The 18,767-nt window shown below is 49.5% G+C and overlaps 1 protein-coding gene across 2 annotated transcripts; it reads right to left on the bottom strand.

Annotated features, from left to right (window-relative positions):
• Positions 1 to 424: 424 nt before the first annotated feature.
• ZBTB21 (zinc finger and BTB domain containing 21) lies at positions 425 to 18,479 on the bottom strand. 2 transcript variants are annotated; one of them, XM_028126538.2, is made up of 3 exons: positions 18,392 to 18,479; positions 5,190 to 6,772; positions 425 to 4,589 (listed from the first exon to the last, which is right to left on the bottom strand). In XM_028126538.2, exons 2-3 carry the CDS (start codon positions 6,757 to 6,759, stop codon positions 3,595 to 3,597), a joined length of 2,565 nt encoding a protein of 854 aa, XP_027982339.2. In that variant the 5' UTR covers positions 6,760 to 6,772; positions 18,392 to 18,479; the 3' UTR covers positions 425 to 3,594. The 2 variants fall into 2 exon arrangements, with proteins under 2 accessions (XP_027982339.2, XP_027982338.2); XM_028126537.2 differs by having other exon boundaries at positions 425 to 6,772.
• Between the last annotated feature and the right edge of the window lie 288 nt (positions 18,480 to 18,767).

Below are 18,767 nucleotides of genomic sequence, written 5' to 3'. Positions count from 1 at the left end.
GATGGAAACATAAAACTTCTTAAAGTGCTAAAGCCACAAAAGAAAACCCTATTTAAACTTAAAAAAAAAGCCAGTGTTAAAGAACTTATTAAATGTATTAGCATTATTTAAATAGTAACACTTTTCGTAATTATTACAAAAAACATCAATGAGAAATCAGAACTTGACAAACGGACTTGTAATATTCCAATATGAATTAGTGCAATTTATAAAGAAACCTGCTATGCATGACATCTAATTGTTTTTGTGGTAAGAAAATTCAAATGCCTTTAATTCCTAAGGTTCTGGATTCTGGTTGTACACACACAACACACACACACACAGGTTCTGGATTCTGGTTGTGTACACACACACACAGGTTCTGGATTCTGGTTGTGTACACACACACACACACACACACACAGGTTCTGGATTCTGGTTGTGTACACACACACACACACACACACACACACACACAGTGGATTCTTGGGTCTTTCACCCCTGGACGGGCCACTGGCCTACAGAGGAAGACACCCCCCTGCCTCCAAGGAAGGGCACGTTTTATTCTGGTACAACTTCTCCCCTCATCAGCACCAATCGGTGCTCTGTGTGGATAAGACTACCACTGATTGGTAAGAGCTGGAGCATATTTTTAAAAAGGCTATTAAGGATCCATTCCAAAACAGAAAACCAAGAACCACATATATGTCCCCACAAATGCAAAAGTGATATCCTGGTTGAACTCTTAGTTGTAGATTTTGATAAAACAATAAATGCACACTAGCCATAACTAGTTTTAACGGTGAATATTCTGTTAAATTGAAATATTACTATAGAAAATGCACACTATTTGTAACCTCCATTGCTGACTTTGAGAAAAAGATGTTTTAGGGTGTTCCTCTTTCCCTCTCCCACGTGAAGAAAATGATTCGATAGCAAGTTCTCAGATTAATAAAGAATATATTAAAACATTTGACATTCTTTCCACAACTGCATAAAAAAAGGCAGCCTGAATACTTACAAGGAATAACAAGCTTCCTACATTTTCAAAAATTAATTCTAATCAGAAAAAACATTTTCGAGAATACCTTTACAAGCTGGTGTCCTAACAATGAAAGACCAACCTGTCTCACAGACCGAGTGTCTGCCCACCGTCTGAGATCAACGTTCTTAAAAGGAGCGATTTGTGTGTCTTTCATTATTTTACTTCCTGACATTTAAAATAGTTACATGAGTTGAAGCATATTTTATTTTTTGACCACCAAAATAAACTCTTTCAGCCTGACGCTTTGAAGGTAGAGTATAAAAAGTAATAGAAAAACCAGAACTGCATTATAAATGTTTTTGGTTCGAAATTTTATTTGAAATCTTAACGTTCCTTGCCTAGACAAAAACGTGAAACGAACGAGACAAAACACTATCTAAAAGGTACGCTGAGCCTATATTTAGATCAAAAATATTTTTTACTGAACATTATTAAAAAATCTTCAAAAACGTAGCATAAAGGTTCAAGTCCTGGGATACTGAATTTACAATGCCAAGATCACGTGTGCCGTGGAAATTCTCACACACACGCTCTAACAGCCAGAAGCAAGGACTACTCTGAGGGAAGCTGTCTTTCCGAAGAAGTGACAGCTACCAAGGTGTTCAGAGTAAGAAAAGAGCACATTATACAGGGAATTAATTCAGTGAACAGTAATCCACCCTGATGGCTCACGGAACATCATACACTTTAGTTTCATCTTGAAAATGCATAGATTTCTTCAAGAAAATATAAAGATGGCAATAATCGGTTACTGCGACTTCATTCTGTTTTCCTTTCTCCATCAAGTTTAAGTAAGAACAAAATTAGGAAGGGACCACTCAAATATTGTGACTGTGGTAGTTTTCAAATGACAAAATAAAAAGGCAAGATTTCACATGCAATTCCTCTAATCTACAAAGCCAACTGGTATCTTGTGAAAAGGCCTGTTTCGATAAAAAGTTAAGAATGTCTTTCCTGCCACTGGTGTGGAATGTGGGTGAGGAGACCGACGAGCGCCGAGCTCTCTCCCGCTACAGCGGTACACACTGAAGTACTCAGCAAATCATTTCTTAGTCACAGTAATTTTTTTTTATTTGAGAGAATAGCTTGGAAGAAAAAAATTAATAAACTTGGGAGTCTTCATCCATAGCACTATCTTAAAAGGATTTTGTAGTTTCAACAATATTTCCACTTGTCCATACCTAACCCCTCACTTGTACCAATGAAACAGTTGTTTTCCCTTTAGAAACACCTAAAAAGGCCGTTTAATTACAACTTAAACAAAATAGAAAAAACAGAAGAGCAGCCCAAACCCTACGGGCCAAAATAGGTAGCGAAAACTAATTTTGGACCCCTGATAGTGCTTTAATACAGATTTATGAAACGTTAAAGCAGTGACGTAAAGCAGAATGATTGCACTAAGGACATCTTACCACAATGAACTCCAACAAATTCTAACAGAAACAGAGGCAGGAAATGGTACACTGTGAACACTGTTCTTGAGAGCGCGTGGGGACCACGACATGGTGTTCTCCCCCACGTCCCATCTTGGGAAGTCAATGCTAACTCGGGACTTACAGGGGCTGTCCTGACCGCGGGCGTGGGACTGAGGTACCTAAGTGTATGTCCCAACCTTAACTGTCCCACTAATGCTGTTAAAATCAAAATGAGTGAGTGCCTTATGCTGCCTTTGTTTTCAGTCCCAAACGCACTCAGATTTCCCACTGGTGACAGCATGAATCGGAGAAGACCCAACACGTCCAGTCCTCCCAATGCTGGTCGGAGCTGAGACCTGAGGCCCGCGCACACAGCACAGCAGTTCCAATTACAATGCCTATCGCCACGGGAGCTTTTGTAAACGGGCTCGGAGGCCTTCGAGACACACTCACATTTTCATTTCCCAAATCTTCCATCCCTAGTTATGTTAAATGACCAAGAGCAAGCTTTTGTTATTTTATAAAAATCTAAGTATCACTATTGCTGATTTAAATTTCTCACTATTTTCATACAAAAAAATTTCTACATGACCACAAAATACCAAATTATTTATTGTTATCAAGCGTCAGGATAACTTATTAAGGTTGAGGCTTATCATTGTTTTATTGCTAAAGTATCCTAAGATCTAACTCAACGCTGCAAACTACTCCGCTTCCTCTTGATGCGTTGTGGACTTCGGAACGTGGCTGACATTGAACTAGAACTTAGGTGTCTTGATATAATCAAAAGAAACACTTGAATAGTATTTCACTGATTGCAAAACCAAAACCACCTCCGGGAAAAGATTATACTGACACCGTGGAATGAGGAACCATGCAAATAACCAAGATCAGTCACATTTCAACATTAATGAAGTCAAATCATCCTGTGACTGGTAAGGTCCAAAGCACAACAGATTTTAGTTTTCCTAAGGTGAGTAAGGACATCACTAATTAGTATCAATTTATCTCAAACTTCTATTCAAGCATAACAATTTCCAACCTTTATTATTCTCTTTTAAAAAATATTTTGTTTCTTATGCACGTTTCAGAATTTAGGTGGAGGAACTCTGGAGACCACCATCCCTTCTGTGGCAGGTGAAAAGGGGCGGTCTTTCAGTTGTGGCTCTGTTCGTGACTCCAAAGACTGAAGGCCGTCTTGAATGTCCTATGGCACAGTTTACACATGAACTGTCTTTTAAAGGTGATTGCAGAAAGCGGGGGGGCATGGTAAAAAAGCGTGTCGGATTCCTGGGGCACGAACAGTTTCTCCGTGGCAGGAGCGGGGTTTTCAGACAAGGCTGTGGGGCTGTCGGGCTCCAGAGGCTGGATCTTGGGCAGCGGTGGGGGTGGGGGCAGCGGGGGTGGGGACGGAGAGTTTGTGGGCACAGGGCACGCTTCCGAGTCCTTATGCGCCGGGTCCTCCGTAGCCTGAGACATGTGGGACTGGAAGTGGCTCCAGAGCCGGAAGTTGGTGCGGAAAGCTTTGTTGCACACGTGGCAGATGAAGGGTTTCACGGAGCACAGGAGCTCCTGGTGCCGCTCCAGCTGCTTGTGCGCCGTGAACGTCTTGCCACACTTCTCGCAGGGCCACAGGCTGGCGTCCTTGCTGGAGCCGGCGTCCTTGGGGCCGGCGCGGGCCTCGGGTGCCTCTTCCTCGGCCTCCTCCGCGGGCTCCTCTTTGACGTGGATTTTCAGTTGCTTCGAGAGGCTGAGGTCTTCGGGGAGACAGGAGGAGTCTTCTGAATCGAAGTTCACTTGCTCCGAACAATCACTGAAGGCATTGTCGTCTTTGGCGGGGACCGCATGGTTGGCTTTATGGGGCTCGGGCTGGGCCGGGGCCCTGGCAGCAGCAGTCACATCACCATTGTGGTCCAGAATGGGTAAGGAAAAGTTTTCAGCCGGCGCCATGGTGTTCTGATTATGGACTTCAACTTGGTGCCGCCAAATGCTGAAGGAGGACTTGAAGGTGCGCATGCACTCGAGACATGTCAGCTTCTTGTACTCACACTTACTCTCGTGCTCCTGCTTTAGCTCCGGCGAGAAAAACCTAAGGCTGCAGTAGGGGCAAACGGTTGCGTTTCTGCATAATCGCTCGTGGTTTCCTTGCTCTAGAAGAGAAGAGAGCTTAGCATTACAGAGGCGGCACTGGTAAACCTCCTTGTTCTCTATTGGACTCTCGAGAGAAACATGCTCTTTGGGCTTAGCAGCTCTATTGACGCCAATGGGCTTTTCTCCCGGGTGCATTTTTATGTGCTGCTTGAACTGCGAGAGAAAGCGATAGGCTTTTCCACAGTAAGTACAAATGTACGCTCCTTTGGCTCGCGACCGCAAGTTCCTCTTGATGGCCTGGGCCTGGGAGCTACTCTGCCCCTGGAACCCAGGCTTGCTGCGCCTCAGCTTAATGATCAGGGCCTTCTTAATCTCTCTCTCTCGCACTATGTCAATCAGCTTTCTTTGGAATTTCTCATCCAAAACGGCATGTGAACTAGAGGCTGGTGACGGGTTCTTCACTATGCCGTGCTGGGTCTGACAGTGCGTCCACACTTTGAAGTTTGTGTGAAACCGCTTGTGACAGATGTCGCAAGCGTAGGGCTTCTCTGGGTTATGGTACATGTTAATGTGCCGGTGAAGACCTGCGGTCGATCTAAAGATCTTAAGGCAATGTTTGCATTTAAATTTTTTGTTTGGTCTTGTTCCCTCCAACTCACCAAATTCATCTTTATTCAAGTCAGAATCTGGAAACTCTGCATCAGGGAGGGGAGGGCTCGAGCCCTCCTCGAAGTTCTCTTCGGACACCGGAGACCCGTGCTCGTCCTCCTTCACCTTCTTCAACGGCAGCCTTCGGTCCGCCTGGAACCTCCTTTTCGCCGGGAGCCTGCTCATGTCTTTTTGATCGTCTTCGGTTGTCAGGGAAAGGTCTCTGGCGGCGGCCGCCGCGGCCGGGTCTCCCACAGTGACGCGGATGATGTCGGAGGGGTCCGACAGGGGGCTGCAGGGCTCCGTCTTGATGCGGACCTCGGTCACGGCAGGCTCCCCTTCCCTCTCCGTGGACTGGGAGGCGCTGAAGGACCGGAGGCGGTGGGGCTGGGGCGCGGGGCCCCGCTCATCGAGGGCCGCCTTCTCCCCGCACTCCTTCAGAGACGACTGCTGCGACAGAGCACAGAAGCCGCTCCCCGGCACCTCACCTGCCACTGCGGAGCGGCCCTGGGAAGATTTCAAATCTATGGAGGGTGAGAGGCCGGGCACCTGGCTGTCCATGGACAGCGACCGTCTGAGAAGACTCTTGACGAGCGGGCCGCTTCTGTCGATGCCTGGCTTCCTGCAGCCAGAGCTGCCGGACGGGACCACCAGCCCCAGCTTGGAGTAGTACAGCAGGTTTCGGTCTTCGCCCGGACCGCCTCCTTTGTGAGTTTCCTTCAGCACGTAGGGGTTCTCTGATGAGCTTCCGAGAGACAACACCGGGGGCCGTGGTCTCTTCAAAGCCAACTCTATGGCTTTGCCTTTGGGGAGCTGGCCGCTGAGACTGGCCGTATCGTCCATCGCCTCTCTGTCCTGCAGCGGTGCGTTCCTTTTCAGCAAACTGCTTCTGTTGGGGTCATCCAGAGGCCCCGCGTGCTCCAGAGACTTTGCATAGCCCACAGAACCATCTTTCGGCCAGCTCTTTTCAGCCAGTGGCAAAGTGTGGAGCGGCTCGGCCGGTTTGGGAACGTGGGGCTTACTGGTGCTGGTCTTGACTGCAGTGCTAGGGGAGGGCCGGGACGTATGGCTTAGGTCAGGCTGATTCTGACTCACAGTTTTTCCCTGTGCTTCGTTTCTACTTTGACAAACGATGACACTTCTCTTCTGAGAACTGCTTTCATCATCTTCTATGAATATTTTTTTCCTGTTGGGACACGTTGGAAAAGGGGCCTGAGGTGTTTTAGAGACGATGTTAGTCAGAAAGGAAATTCCAAGGCTATAGCCTAGTTCTTGCACGGCCGCGAGACTGCTTTTCTCGACAAATAAAGATGAAGAATAAATGTAGTTCAAAACGTTATCAAAAGCATCTGGTTCACAAAAGTCAAGCTGAAAGACAGTCTGTGACTCATTCTCCTTGTTGGTGAATAAACTCTGGAAGTATTCACTGCTGGCGGCCAAGACATTTTTATGCGCTCGAAATTTCTGGTCTCCAACAATCAGAAGCACGTCACACAGCTGTCCTTTGAGGCGCTCCTCGTTGAGCGCGCTCAGCAGAGAGATGGCATGAGCCGGGTTGATGTAATGCAGCAGCCCCTCCATCGTGGGCGCTTACCTGAAAGACAAAGTACACACTTATTGTGAAAAACGTGGTGAAAAGCTCTCCCTGGGATGAAACGCTCAAGGGCAGGGAGCCCTAGCTGTCTTTTCATAGGTGCCAGTGCTGAGCGGACTGTAGGCAGACAAAAGCTGTGTGGATGAACGATCTTAGGTTGACAACATGGGAAAGAGCGGCCAGTGGGTCTCGGGGCTCCTGGAGCATGTCAGTCACTGCCGCTGAGCGGTTTTAGGACTGAAGACTGTAGTACAGGTGTTGCCATACCAGCAGAGGGCTGCTGGACCTTGGCCGCTGTGCGGAACAGCCCTGTTTGAAATGAAAGGTTGGCTATTTAGGGTTCTTATCCATTCGACGCTCGGTTCTATCCCTCTTAGTTCAGAGAGTAAGCATGAAGAATCGAAGCTCCTGAGTCCGCGATTCTGAAGGAAGTCAGTCTTATCATCGGACGTACTTATCCACCTTGTGAACTGTGACCACTGGGTTGCAAAGGGGGAGGGGGGGTCCTCACCAGACCTTTAAAAATAGGGAAGAATCTAGAAAAAGAAAGAAAAATTTCACTTACTGATCACTACTGTATCACAGTGTTCAGCAAAGGTTAGAATGTTAAACAACAGAAGAGCTTGGTTTCTTTCTTACGCTAACCACCTTGCAATCTCCTGAATACTTTTTTCTCACCAAATCACATTTTCAAGGATAGCACAGAGAAGACCATAGCCTGATCTAAACGTAATTACTACTAATTTTAAATTAAGGAGTTTGAAATGAGATCTCACGGCAGTTCTCTTCTAATCTAAAGATGAGATGTGAAGGCCTGGTGGCTGGGTGTGGGCTCTGGCAGAGGTATGGGGGTGAGAGGCTGCCTCCTTCCTGGCTGAGTACCAGGTCCCTCACGTGAAATGGATGGGACGACTGCACCCTCCTTTAGGGTTGTTGCAAAGGCTGGATGAGCCAGCATCTCATACAAGGCAAACATTTAATTCAGCATCAAAGAAAAAGGTCCATATTAATGCCACCCATGCTCTCAACGAAGGGAAAGCCATCTCATACAGACACAATGCCGGACTTTCCAAAGCTGACCCTTCACTTTGGCTTCTGTTACTGTAACACCTCATCTCTGGTTTGACTGTAGTGTCTTCTTTAAAATAGTTATGACATTTAGGGGCATCTGGGTGGCTCAATTAAGTGTCCAATTCTTGATTTTGGCTCAGGTCATGATCTCAGGGGCGTGGGATCGAGCCCCGTGTCAGGCTCCGCACTGGTATGGAGCCTGCTTGAGATTCTCTCTCTCACCCTCTGCCTCTCCCTGCTCTAAAAAAATAATAAAACAAGTTATGACATTTATTTTTGAATGGATTCTAAGTAACTAAGACCGACAGTTTTCTCTTTCTCCAGAGGGCAGGTTGTAAATGTACTAAACTCGGTGCCCAGGACGGTGGCAAGTTCTCCTCTGGTTTCAAAGGACAGCCTGTGCTGGTCAACCAGCATGCAGACTCTTCAGAAGAGCCCACGAAGAAGAGTCTGCTAGGCCACCAACCTGGAATGACCAGGCATGATACACAAACTTCTCTCCTATTATTCTGATTCCTCTCTATGGTGTTGACTCAATTTAATGGGCTCTCAGACATGACTGCTTCCAGGGATGTCGTCCCCAAACAGATGCCTTGGTCAGAGTGTAAGGAGTTTCTGCTCATTCCTGCCTACCATCATTTCATATCAATGGCAAATTTTAATTCCTCTATTTGCGATTGCTTGATGGAAACCTTTGCCCTTCCTTTTCTGTTAGCCATTTAAATTTCTCCCTTAATCCTATCATGTCTCAACAATCCTGCATTTATTTACATACCCCTATCATCTTTCACAAAGGTCAGCAGAGAAAGAAATAACTTGTAATGCCTCATTTACAACTCAGCTGTGTACTAAATGCTGTTTTTAGTGCTGATAATTTTTGAGAAACCTAGTTCAGATGCTGCTACAGGAAAAAGCAACAGATGCAGAATTAAAAACGCGGACAAGTATTTTTCAAAAAGGGTTTCTTACAATCAATTTAGTGATTAGAAACTAGCAATTAAAGTCATAAACTGACTAGGACAGAGTAGAAAACGTCAGAATGCCTCAAACACAGGAGGCCGACACCTTGTGAAATGTCAGTCTCAGTTATATGTGCACACGTCCACACGCGTGAGCACGCACAACATACTCCGTCCTGGGAGCCGGGGTCCGGATGGCACATGTCCACACCCGTGAGCACTCACAATATACTCCTACTCCCTCCCTGTTAGCCGGGGTCAAGACGGTTGGAAAGTCAGCGCGGGGGGCTAGTCAACATTGAAGGCTAGGTTTCCCCCACTGCAAAACAGGGAGAGTCGCAGCTACCACACAACGCTATGGTGAGACGTAAACGAGAAGACAGTATTGGCACCTCCAACACACTACAAACTGTACCAGAACTTCACAAGTCACTCATCCGTTCGCTCATTCAACAAAATGCCACTCGAGGCTTGAAGGCGGCAAGGAGCCATGAGAATGAGAATCACGAGGGAGGAGCACTGCAAGCAGAGGGAAGAGCCCAAGTCACAGCAGGGCTGGAGCAGGGAGCCATGGAAGACAGAGCAGGGCTGAATGAGTGAACTGCAGGAAAACTGAGCTTTCCACCACAAGTGAAAGGGCAGTCGCTGGAAGATTCTGACAGAAAAATGACAAGGACTTGAATTATGTTTCAAAAGGATCATTCTGGCTCCGATGTTGAGAATGGATCAAAGCAGGCAGGTAAAGGTGGAAGCTGGGAGACCAGCTAGGAGCCAAGATCAACAAGGCAGCTGAGACAGGACTGTGGCCCAGACCAGCCAGGAGTCTACTGCAGTGACCCGCGTGAGACTCGATGGTGCCCGCACCAAGGTGGGAGTGGAGATAAAGCAGTTATTTGGATTTCTAAGGGACTGACCATGGTAGATAAGAAGGTGAGGAGCTAAAGAGAGTTCTAAGAATTGTACCAGAAGTGCTGGATGTCTTACTTGAGATGAAGTCTGATGGAAAAATCGGTTCAGGTATTTTCCAGGAATTCAGTTTGATATTCTAAATGTGAGCAGCACCTATTTCATTAATGGACCCTTTGCGGGCACCCTTACAACCTTTCCTGTGCTTCCTGGGATCACTTCCCAAATAAACACCTGCTCTGAATCTGTGGCTCAGGGTCTGCTCCTGGGGGAATCAAAAGAAGACACCCAGGGCACCTGAAAGCACAGGTGTGGGCTAAGGGAGTGTGCGAGGACTAAACCAAGCGAGAATTTCCACATCCCTGGACACGAAGAAAGGCGACTGCATCTGCACCCTGCTGCTATATACGCAAACAACACGGTTCAGAAAAATTTCCTTTTTTTGCTTTCTTCAAATTACCATGACCCCTGCTTTTGTTCTAAATCACTACCTCGAATCCCTTGAACCACAGGCTCCCACCATACTTTTTTTTTTAATTTTTTTTTTATAGATTTTATTTATTTATTTGAGAGAGAGAATGAGATAGAGAGAGAGCACGAGAGGGAAGAGAGTCAGAGGGAGAAGCAGACTCCCTGCTGAGCAGGGAGCCTGATGCGGGACTCGATCCCGGGACTCCAGGATCATGACCTGAGCCGAAGGCAGTCGCTTAACCAACTGAGCCACCCAGGCGCCCCTCCCACCATACTCTTTGAATGAAGACATTTGGGAATTAGGGAAAAGCAAGTCACCCAGATGTGGGTTGTATGAGAAATAGTCGCTGTCCCTGAAAACTGCTTAAAGCGATCCGTTTGGCTCTCCTCTCCATTTAGAATCATCAGCGAGACTGCCTGCTTGGAAAGGGGCCAAGCCTGTCAAATTCTGGGTACATGGGTGCGGGCGACGCCACCGTGCCGCCCATTCGGCTCACCCCGGCACCAACTGCACACCCACCAACAGCTACCGTTTGAGTGCTTCCTCTACCACATCTACCGCTAACATTTTTACACCTTCACTGAGTGTTTACAGCAACCCTAGCAGGCGGTACCATGACTGTTTTAGAGATGAGACACCCAGGTACAGAGGGTCAAGTTAACTTGCTCACGGTCCCACCAAGTACAAGTGGCAGAGCAGGATTCACAGCAGGGGCTGTGGCTGCAGAGGCCAAGCTCTTTAACCCCCACACCATGCTGTCTCCAGTTCCCTCCTTTAATCCGCACAGAAACCTCTGGGCTGGGCGCTGGTCCACGTGCCTGTTTTACAAATGAGGAGATGGAGGTGCTGGCGCTGGGAGAGCCTGCACTGTGCCCAAGGTCACACCGCCGGCCAGCAGTGGGGCGAGCTAGGAGTTGGGGCCCAGCACCTGGACTCAGCCATCACCTTCCGTGCATCTCACAGCCCGGTGCCTGGCGGGACACGGAGGATGGAAGCCCAGCAAGCACGGGCCTGTCCGGCAGCTCTTAGAGACCTGTGCGGTGGGAGCGGGACAGGTCAGTGTGTTAGCACGTGCCAACGTGCAGAGCCCCGGACAGGGCGCTGCAGAGGTTCGGGCGCGGTGCAGGTGGAGGCTTCAGGGGCAGCTGAGAGGCACGTCAGGGGAGGCACTCGACAGAAGATGCTTCCTGAACGAGCAGGAGTCAGGAAGGCAAGGTGAAAGGCATTCCAAGGGCAGGAGCCGTGTCTGACAGCACAGAGCCGAGGCGGAGAGGTTGCCGGAAGATGGGTGGCATGCAGGGGAGGGCCCCAAGGACTAAGCTAAGGCCGGTCCAAGAACCTAAAGGGAGAGGGACCTCCTCTATCCTCTCGGGCAGCCTGGGACAAAGTCCGGAGACATCTGGAGGAGAGCGAGCACAGGGCATGCAGACTCCTCACCCTCCGCGTGATGCCCTTGCTTCTACCTTTTTCATTATGAAAACTCAAAAACCATGGGTCCTTTCCTGGTCTAGCTGCAAACAACTAACATTTTGGAGTTTTGTGTTTTAAAGACAGTAGGCATATTCATTGAGCTTAACTAACTTAACTAAAAATAGAAAATGCTCCACTAAGGATGCAGGCCGAAAGGTGGGTGGAAGTCACAACCAGTGCATTTCATGAGCTAATCTAGCAGGACCCCTGGGGGAGCCCGGGGGTGTGAAGTGAGCACCCAACCCCTTTGCTGTTCCTGCTCCTCAGCCCTCAGGTAGGACCGACTTTGTTGCCAAATGTACCTCCTCCTCCACAAATCCGGTGGCTCATCAAACTCCAACTTCTCACCTATGTTTTAATGATGAATAACGAGGACCTCTACTTTACAGGAGACCGTGCATCACAAACTGAAAAGCTCGCACACGGAACTGCATATTGCCCCCGAGTCCGCCCCCCCACTCCTTTTCCATTGCTCATCTCCACCTGACTCATCGGGGCAGAGTTCCTGCTATCACCGTAGTCATAGTGAGAAGCCTTGGCGCTCTGAAGAGGAAAGTGGGTGAAATGTGGACTGAAGAGCCGTTTACAATGGACAGAAAGAGCTCAGTGGAAACCCCCCGGGAAAGCCAGACTCTGAAACTGGGCTGGCCTGCTACTGCTTGGATCCTCGCACACACAGATCTTCCCGAACTCTGCCTGAATTGTTCCTATTTCATGCTGTTTCCTGAAATTTCAAAAGGAGAATCTTTACAGTTAACAATTCATGGAACTCACAGCTCCATGGAAAGGACCTTCCAATCAGTATTTGTCTTCAGTCCTGGCTCTGTCACCTATTAGGTATGTAACCTGGTAAAGATCACTCGACCTTTCTGAGTCGTAGTATCCTTAACCTGTTAGACGGGGCTAACCCTCCTTACCACATAGGCTTTCTACGAGAACAAGACGCACGGTGTTTGCCAGCTCCTCGTGTAGGTAGTGCTTCCTATGCGGCAAGCACGCATTTCAGGTCCTTCCTCCCTTCCTCTCCGGAATGTTTATGGTTCCAAATGTTATAAATCATAAGAGATGCTGGTGATGGGAGAGGAGTGAGCTGGCTGGCTGCCTGAAGTCACACACATTCCCATGGTAGGACAGAGACACATAAAAATCAAATAGAATGAAAGATACAAACAATGCTACGAGAATACTGATTTCAAGAAGCAGTTAATTTGGCCAGGTGGTGGGAGGGTAGGTGACTGCACGGTGGGGACATCAGGAAGACTTGGGACTCACCGCTCACTCGACTACTGTAATAGCAAAGGTTCCATTCTTCCCATTTCTACTACAGATACACACACATCTGATTGTGCCAGGGCTTAAAAACTCCTACTAAAGGCCTGCGCTGGCCTCGAGTTCCAATTCCCTAGCATGGCCACAAAGCCTTCGCAACTGAACCGCAGAAAATTATTTTATACCAACAGCTCAAATTCCTCAGGTACTAAAATGCCAAGAAAAGCAGGGATTTGTGTCTTAATAGAAATTAATTCAATGCAAATAATTTCCTCTTTATACCAATATTAGATCAAGGAGTTAAGATTTTTAAGAGGATGGAGGAAAGGCAGGCGATTTTGGAATACAGAGCATTCTGGTGATATGCGCAGAAAACAGCAAAGCACAGCTAAGCACTGGGATAAAAGGGCACCAGGAGCTGAATGAGGGGCCCAGAAAGGGACCAAGATAACCCCGCTGACTTTCAAGTTTTGGAGACTAAAACTCAGACTGGTGTCAGAGCTAAGGTGCGTTATAAATCAAACTTGCTTCAAGACCGGCCCATAAAACCCCTGGTACCACTTCCATAGGAAAACGTCTGCTCACATCCAAAACATCAGCCTAAAACCGAACTCTGCACGCACGATCCTTTGGAATGCTGGGGACGTCTTGCACAGTCCCAACCATTACACCAGTAAAAAGGAGGAACCCATGTCACAAAGCAAATACCTCTCAGAAAAACAAAGCCCCTACATGTGACTCTGGAGCACACACATACCGCTCAGCCCCAAACCTTCACAACTGGATCTAGGCCTGACGCTCCACTCTATTTCATTATTCGAAGGAGACAAGAAGTGTTCTACGTTAGGTTTTATCCCTCACTTGGCGACAATGCAGACATGCAGAAATCACCTAAGGCTTCTCATTTCAAAGCCAGCCTTCCTCAGTCGGGTCCCCCCAGGGCAGGTGTGTCACCCCCTTGGGTGCTCGTCTCACTCCATTTTCAGTCTCTCCCGAGAGGGGCTGACTTTAGTTTCGGGGTGTGCTCTGTTGTAACATAGCTCGGGCCCTTCACAGGCACCTGGATTAGCAGAGCGGCCTCTTCTGTTTGGCTCTGGAAGAACCACCCTTGTCCCAGGAGTAAGTCTGATGAGCTGCTCTCTCCTAGCTTAGGGGGAGGCACCAACCAAAGCCATGCAGACCACAAACTTTCTCCCCGGAAGGAAGATGGGCCTGAAAATGCAGCTGGCTGGTGCCCACCATACTGATTCCTGCCAGTTACCTTGGTTTCTGTACTTCCTGGCCCAATTCTCTAGCTTTTCCTTAAACCTCAGGAGCAGCCCGGTGTCTCTACAATAAATCCCTTGTTCTATTCAAGCTAGCCTGTTTCTGTTCTTGTTATTAAAGGACCCTAACTGATACCTTTCCAAGTGTTACTCATTCTTCCTGCCATGCTCTCCAAGTTCATCCTTTACAATCCTGCTGCTAGATGGGGCTTCCTAAACAAAGCTTCAAGCATTCACTGGACATACACACTAAGGACTACTACTATATTTTCAACTTTACTGAGCTCTTATTATGTGCAAGGCATAATTAGACATGCCTGAAATACGGGACGCACAAAACAGACCAAGGCCCCCAAATTCTAGGGGGGTAAATGAGATAATGAACAAGGAAACAAATGAAAAGGGTAGCTTCAGGTTGCACTATAATGGAAATAAACAGGGTGCTATAGCTGGGTGGAGAAACTAGGGGTATGGAGAGAATGCTTAGGAAATGCCTCAATATGATATTTTGGCGGAGTGCTAAAAGCTGGCTGAAAAGAAGTAATAATGAAAACATGGTTCTCCGCTAGGTTAAAATGCAAAATTTTCAAACATAGACTCTACACCTCTGTGAATCTGGTCACAAAATACTTTTTAAAATTTCTTTCCCTTCATTATTCCCTGTGATGACCTCCTGCTTCAGATGCTGCGTCTCTGAGACACGACCCAAGTGTCCTGCGTCTCCCACTACAAGACCTCGAATGTCCAAGACCCCATCTACCCTTCTCCAGCACTCCACTCAGCTGAACGCTGATCATCCTTCAAAGCTCAGCTCAAGTCCAGTCCCTCCATTATACCTTCTGCCATAGGCTGGATTGTGTCCCCCTCTCCACCATCACATGCTGAAGCCCTAACCACCCGGCCCCCTTTCCCTGGCACCTCAGAATGCAAGCATATTTAGGGGCGCCTGGGTGGCTGTCTTGGTTAAGTGTCTGCCTTTGGCTGGGGTCATGATTTCAGGGTCCTGGGATGGAGCCCCACACTGGGCTCCCTGCTTCTCCCTCTCTCTCTGCCCCTCCCCCTTACTTGTGCAAGTGCGTGCACTCTTGTCTCTATCTCAAATAAATAAATAAAATCTTAAAAAAAAAGAATGCAAGCATATTTAGACAGAATTTTTAAAGAGATCATGAGGTTTTAATGAGGACTTTAAGGTGGGCCCAAATCCAATCTGACTGGTGTCCCTACAAAAGGATATAAGGACACCAGCACACAGAGGGACAAGAACATGACAACAGGAAAGCTGGTCCTCTACACGCCAAGGAGACAGGCCTCACGAGGAACCAACCCTGCCCACACCCTGGCCCTGGACTTCTAGGCTCCAGAACTGTGAGGAAATACATTTCTGGTAAGCCCCCCAGTCGGCGGTGCTGTTCTGGCAGACCTAGCTAACTAACAGACGTTCCACGACTCCTTCAGTTTATGAGCAAGCACCTTTCAACTCTGGTACCACAGAGATTGGCACCATTCACACAATGTTTATTTGCTGCCAGATACTGTTGTCTCCCCAACAGAACTCTGAGCTGTGTGAGAACTGAAAACCCACTCAATATCTTTTGAATCTTCACAATATCCAAGGTGGTATCTTGCACAATAAATATTTGATTTTTCTGTAGTCTGATACTCCAATTAAATGCAGAAGTGGAAAATATGCCTTTCATTTGTTTTCCTAAAGTAAAGCTGGTCCCATCACGGCCTTTTACAATACTATATTGATTTTTCTATTACTTCCTGGATAAAATCCAAACTCTACAAACCAGCATACAAGCCTCTTTATAGTCGGGTCATATTTACCTTTCTGCCGCCCTCTGGCCACTCTTTGCCATCTACCCTGCAAACCTGTGCACTCAGTGCCCACCACCTAACATACCTTTCCTACCTTCCCTTGGCCGACTTTTACAGAAACATCCAGCTCAAATGTCTGTCTCTGCAAAGCTCTCGTTACTGTGCCCCCAGCCAATGGCTCAGTCCTATCTGAACTACCACCATATTCCATCCACCTGTCTGCAGTAACAGCACAACTATTTTGAGTGACCTGCTTTTCTATCTACCTCCCTGGTGAGAGCCCTCAAAAGAAAGAACGCTTATTTTCGTCTGTGTATCCCCAGTGCTTAGCACAGGCCTGACAAGTATCTGCTGGGTAAAGAGAGAAATCATTACACTCAAGGTTCAAGACCTGCACCTGCTCACCTTTACTGCTCCAGCATCTGTTACAGAGCTTAGCATGTGGCAGCTCTGCTTTCTGAATGAGCTCTTGTGGCTTACAGGATGAGGACTCCCAAATCTGTATCTCTGCTTCGACTCTCCCCGGGACCGCAGGTGCCTGCTGAGCACTTCCGTCACAGCTAACTCCATATGTCCGGGGCAGTTCTTAGGGCCCACTTCCCTGGCCCCTACCCCACATCTGCCTGTCCTCACACATTCCTTATTTGGTTAGATGTGCTGCCAACCACCAGCTCTCCCAAACCGGAAACCTCTTTCCTCTCTAGCCCATCAGCACAACCTGGCAAACCTCACTTGTAAACAGCTCTAGAATCAGCTCTCCTCATCCTTGTTGGTTCTGGGGACAACTACAACTGTCCCTTCAGTCATCCTCTGCTCACCTGGAGACTCCCAATAACCCCTCTTTGGTTACACGCCCAGCATCCCTTGCCATAAACACTCTTAGGTTCCTTGAATGGGCTTACCACCTTTTCACGCCACAGAATGAAGTGCACTCCATGTTCAATAGTGTCGAGGGAAAGAATGAATAAAACCAATACCCCAAATTTCTACCTTCTTTTTATCACCAATATTTAGGAATACTTAAATTTAGAAGTAATGACAATTAGACATTAGAGGTGGATGAGGGATTTACTCCAAGCATCAGAGGGGAGAAAGGATTTAAGAGCAACTGTCAGTGAGAAATCCAAAATCGATTAGCCCACTTTGTCCCCTTGAACAAGGTGCACAGACCACGATGCAGGCTCCTTGCTGATGGCTCGGGTCATCATTATGAACAATCACTGGACTATGCTGTAATACGCTGATGCCCTCTGATGCCAGAGGTGGGCAGCGCTGGTAGCTCCCGCACTAAAAGACCCCAGGATGCTACCCTGTCTGGGGTCTGATGAACCTTTGCCCCCCCGGGCCACTGTGTGGCAATCCCGAGGGAGAACCGGTCTCTGAAAACACCCCACGTCCACACGTGCTGCTCGGGTGGCATTCTCCAGAGGCATGCAGCCCTGTGCTTGCAATGCATTAGCGACCGGGGTGCAGGGCTAGTGCCGAGGGGCTCCGCGAGGCTGCGACCCTCCACAGGCCGCTACGAACTCGTCCCGAGATAAGCGGTTTGGGCGATCAGGCACCCCATGAGAACACCCCGGGGACTCCTGCCGGCGGAGGTCTCTGTGCGGGGATGCCCAGAGCCGCTGGTCCCGACCCACACCCTTCCCCAGCGCCTCCGGCCGCCGATTCTCAAGGAACCGTCCAAGGCCCCGCACAGAGGCCTGCGGCCAGCCGCGGGGAGTCCGAGAACCGGGTCCTCGGGGGGTTCTGGAGGGAAAGGAGAGCGCTCCGAGGCCACGCGTCCGGCAGAGGGCGGGCCAGGGAGGCGGGCGGGGGCGGGGCCCGCAAAGTCAACTTGGGCTGCGGAAGGGTTTCGCCGGCGGCCGCCGGACGGGACCGAGGGGCCACGGGGCGCAGGCTGCGACAGGTGCGGGGCTCCAGCCACCCCACTGCCTCCGCGCACCCCACCCCGTCCCCTGCGCGCCCCCACGCCTGCACCGGACCGGAACACGCGCCCTCGGCCGGAAGGCGTCCCAACCGCTCCGCGCAGGTGCGCGCGCCGAGGCCAGGGACGTCCGGCCCAGGGGGCCACCTGGCCGGGCTAGGGAAGACCTGCCGGGGATGGCGCGTGCGCACTGGCGAGGGCGAGGCCAAGTGCGGGCAAGGAGCATGCGCAGTGTGAAGGCACAATCGGCTACGTGGGAGCCTGGGGCATGCTCGGTGAGAGCCCGGACCCCGCGCACGCGCAGAAGCGCTCGGAGCCCGCAACCCGCTGGTCGAGAGAAAAAAGAGGAGAGAAATCACCTCAGAGTTACGTCAGGAAAGGCCGCGTTTTGCGAGGAGGCTGTGGCCTCCCACGGAGCCCCGCAGTTCTCCTAGGGCGAGGGGCGTAACAGTTACTCACCGGTCTCCAGCCCCGAGGCAGACGCGGGGCCCCTTTCCGCTCACACTCGGCTCGCGCGCGCCGCAGCCGCCGCTGCCGCTGTGATTCCATCCATCTTGAATTTGACGTCATCCCACACCAGGGATGAGGTCATCGCAGGCAGCGCTCGTCACGTGCGCGGCGCTGTGATTGGGCGCCGGGCGCCGGGGGGCGGGGCGAGGGAGGTGCGCCGCGCCGGGGGCGGGCGAGGGCGGGCCTGACGGGAGCGCCGCCGCCGTCCGCGTCCTTCAGCGCTCCGCGCGCGCCTTCCGCCCGGCGTCCGCGTGCGCCCGCGTCCTCCGCGCGCCCGCCCCCCGCCGCCGCCCCGCGCCCCGCGCCGTCGCAGCGCCTCATGGGC

Source organism: Eumetopias jubatus, unplaced genomic scaffold (assembly GCF_037043125.1).
Source record: "Eumetopias jubatus isolate StellerSeaLion01/CBP00866 unplaced genomic scaffold, mEumJub1_p1.0 scaffold_1, whole genome shotgun sequence".
Taxonomy (NCBI): domain Eukaryota; kingdom Metazoa; phylum Chordata; class Mammalia; order Carnivora; family Otariidae; genus Eumetopias; species Eumetopias jubatus.
This window is presented reverse-complemented; position numbering and strand designations above follow the sequence as displayed.

What these genes read in the sequence shown, in the direction of transcription:
- ZBTB21 (XM_028126537.2), bottom strand. Translation starts at nt 6,759, where the DNA reads ATGGAGGGGCTGCTGCATTACATCAACCCGGCTCATGCCATCTCTCTG.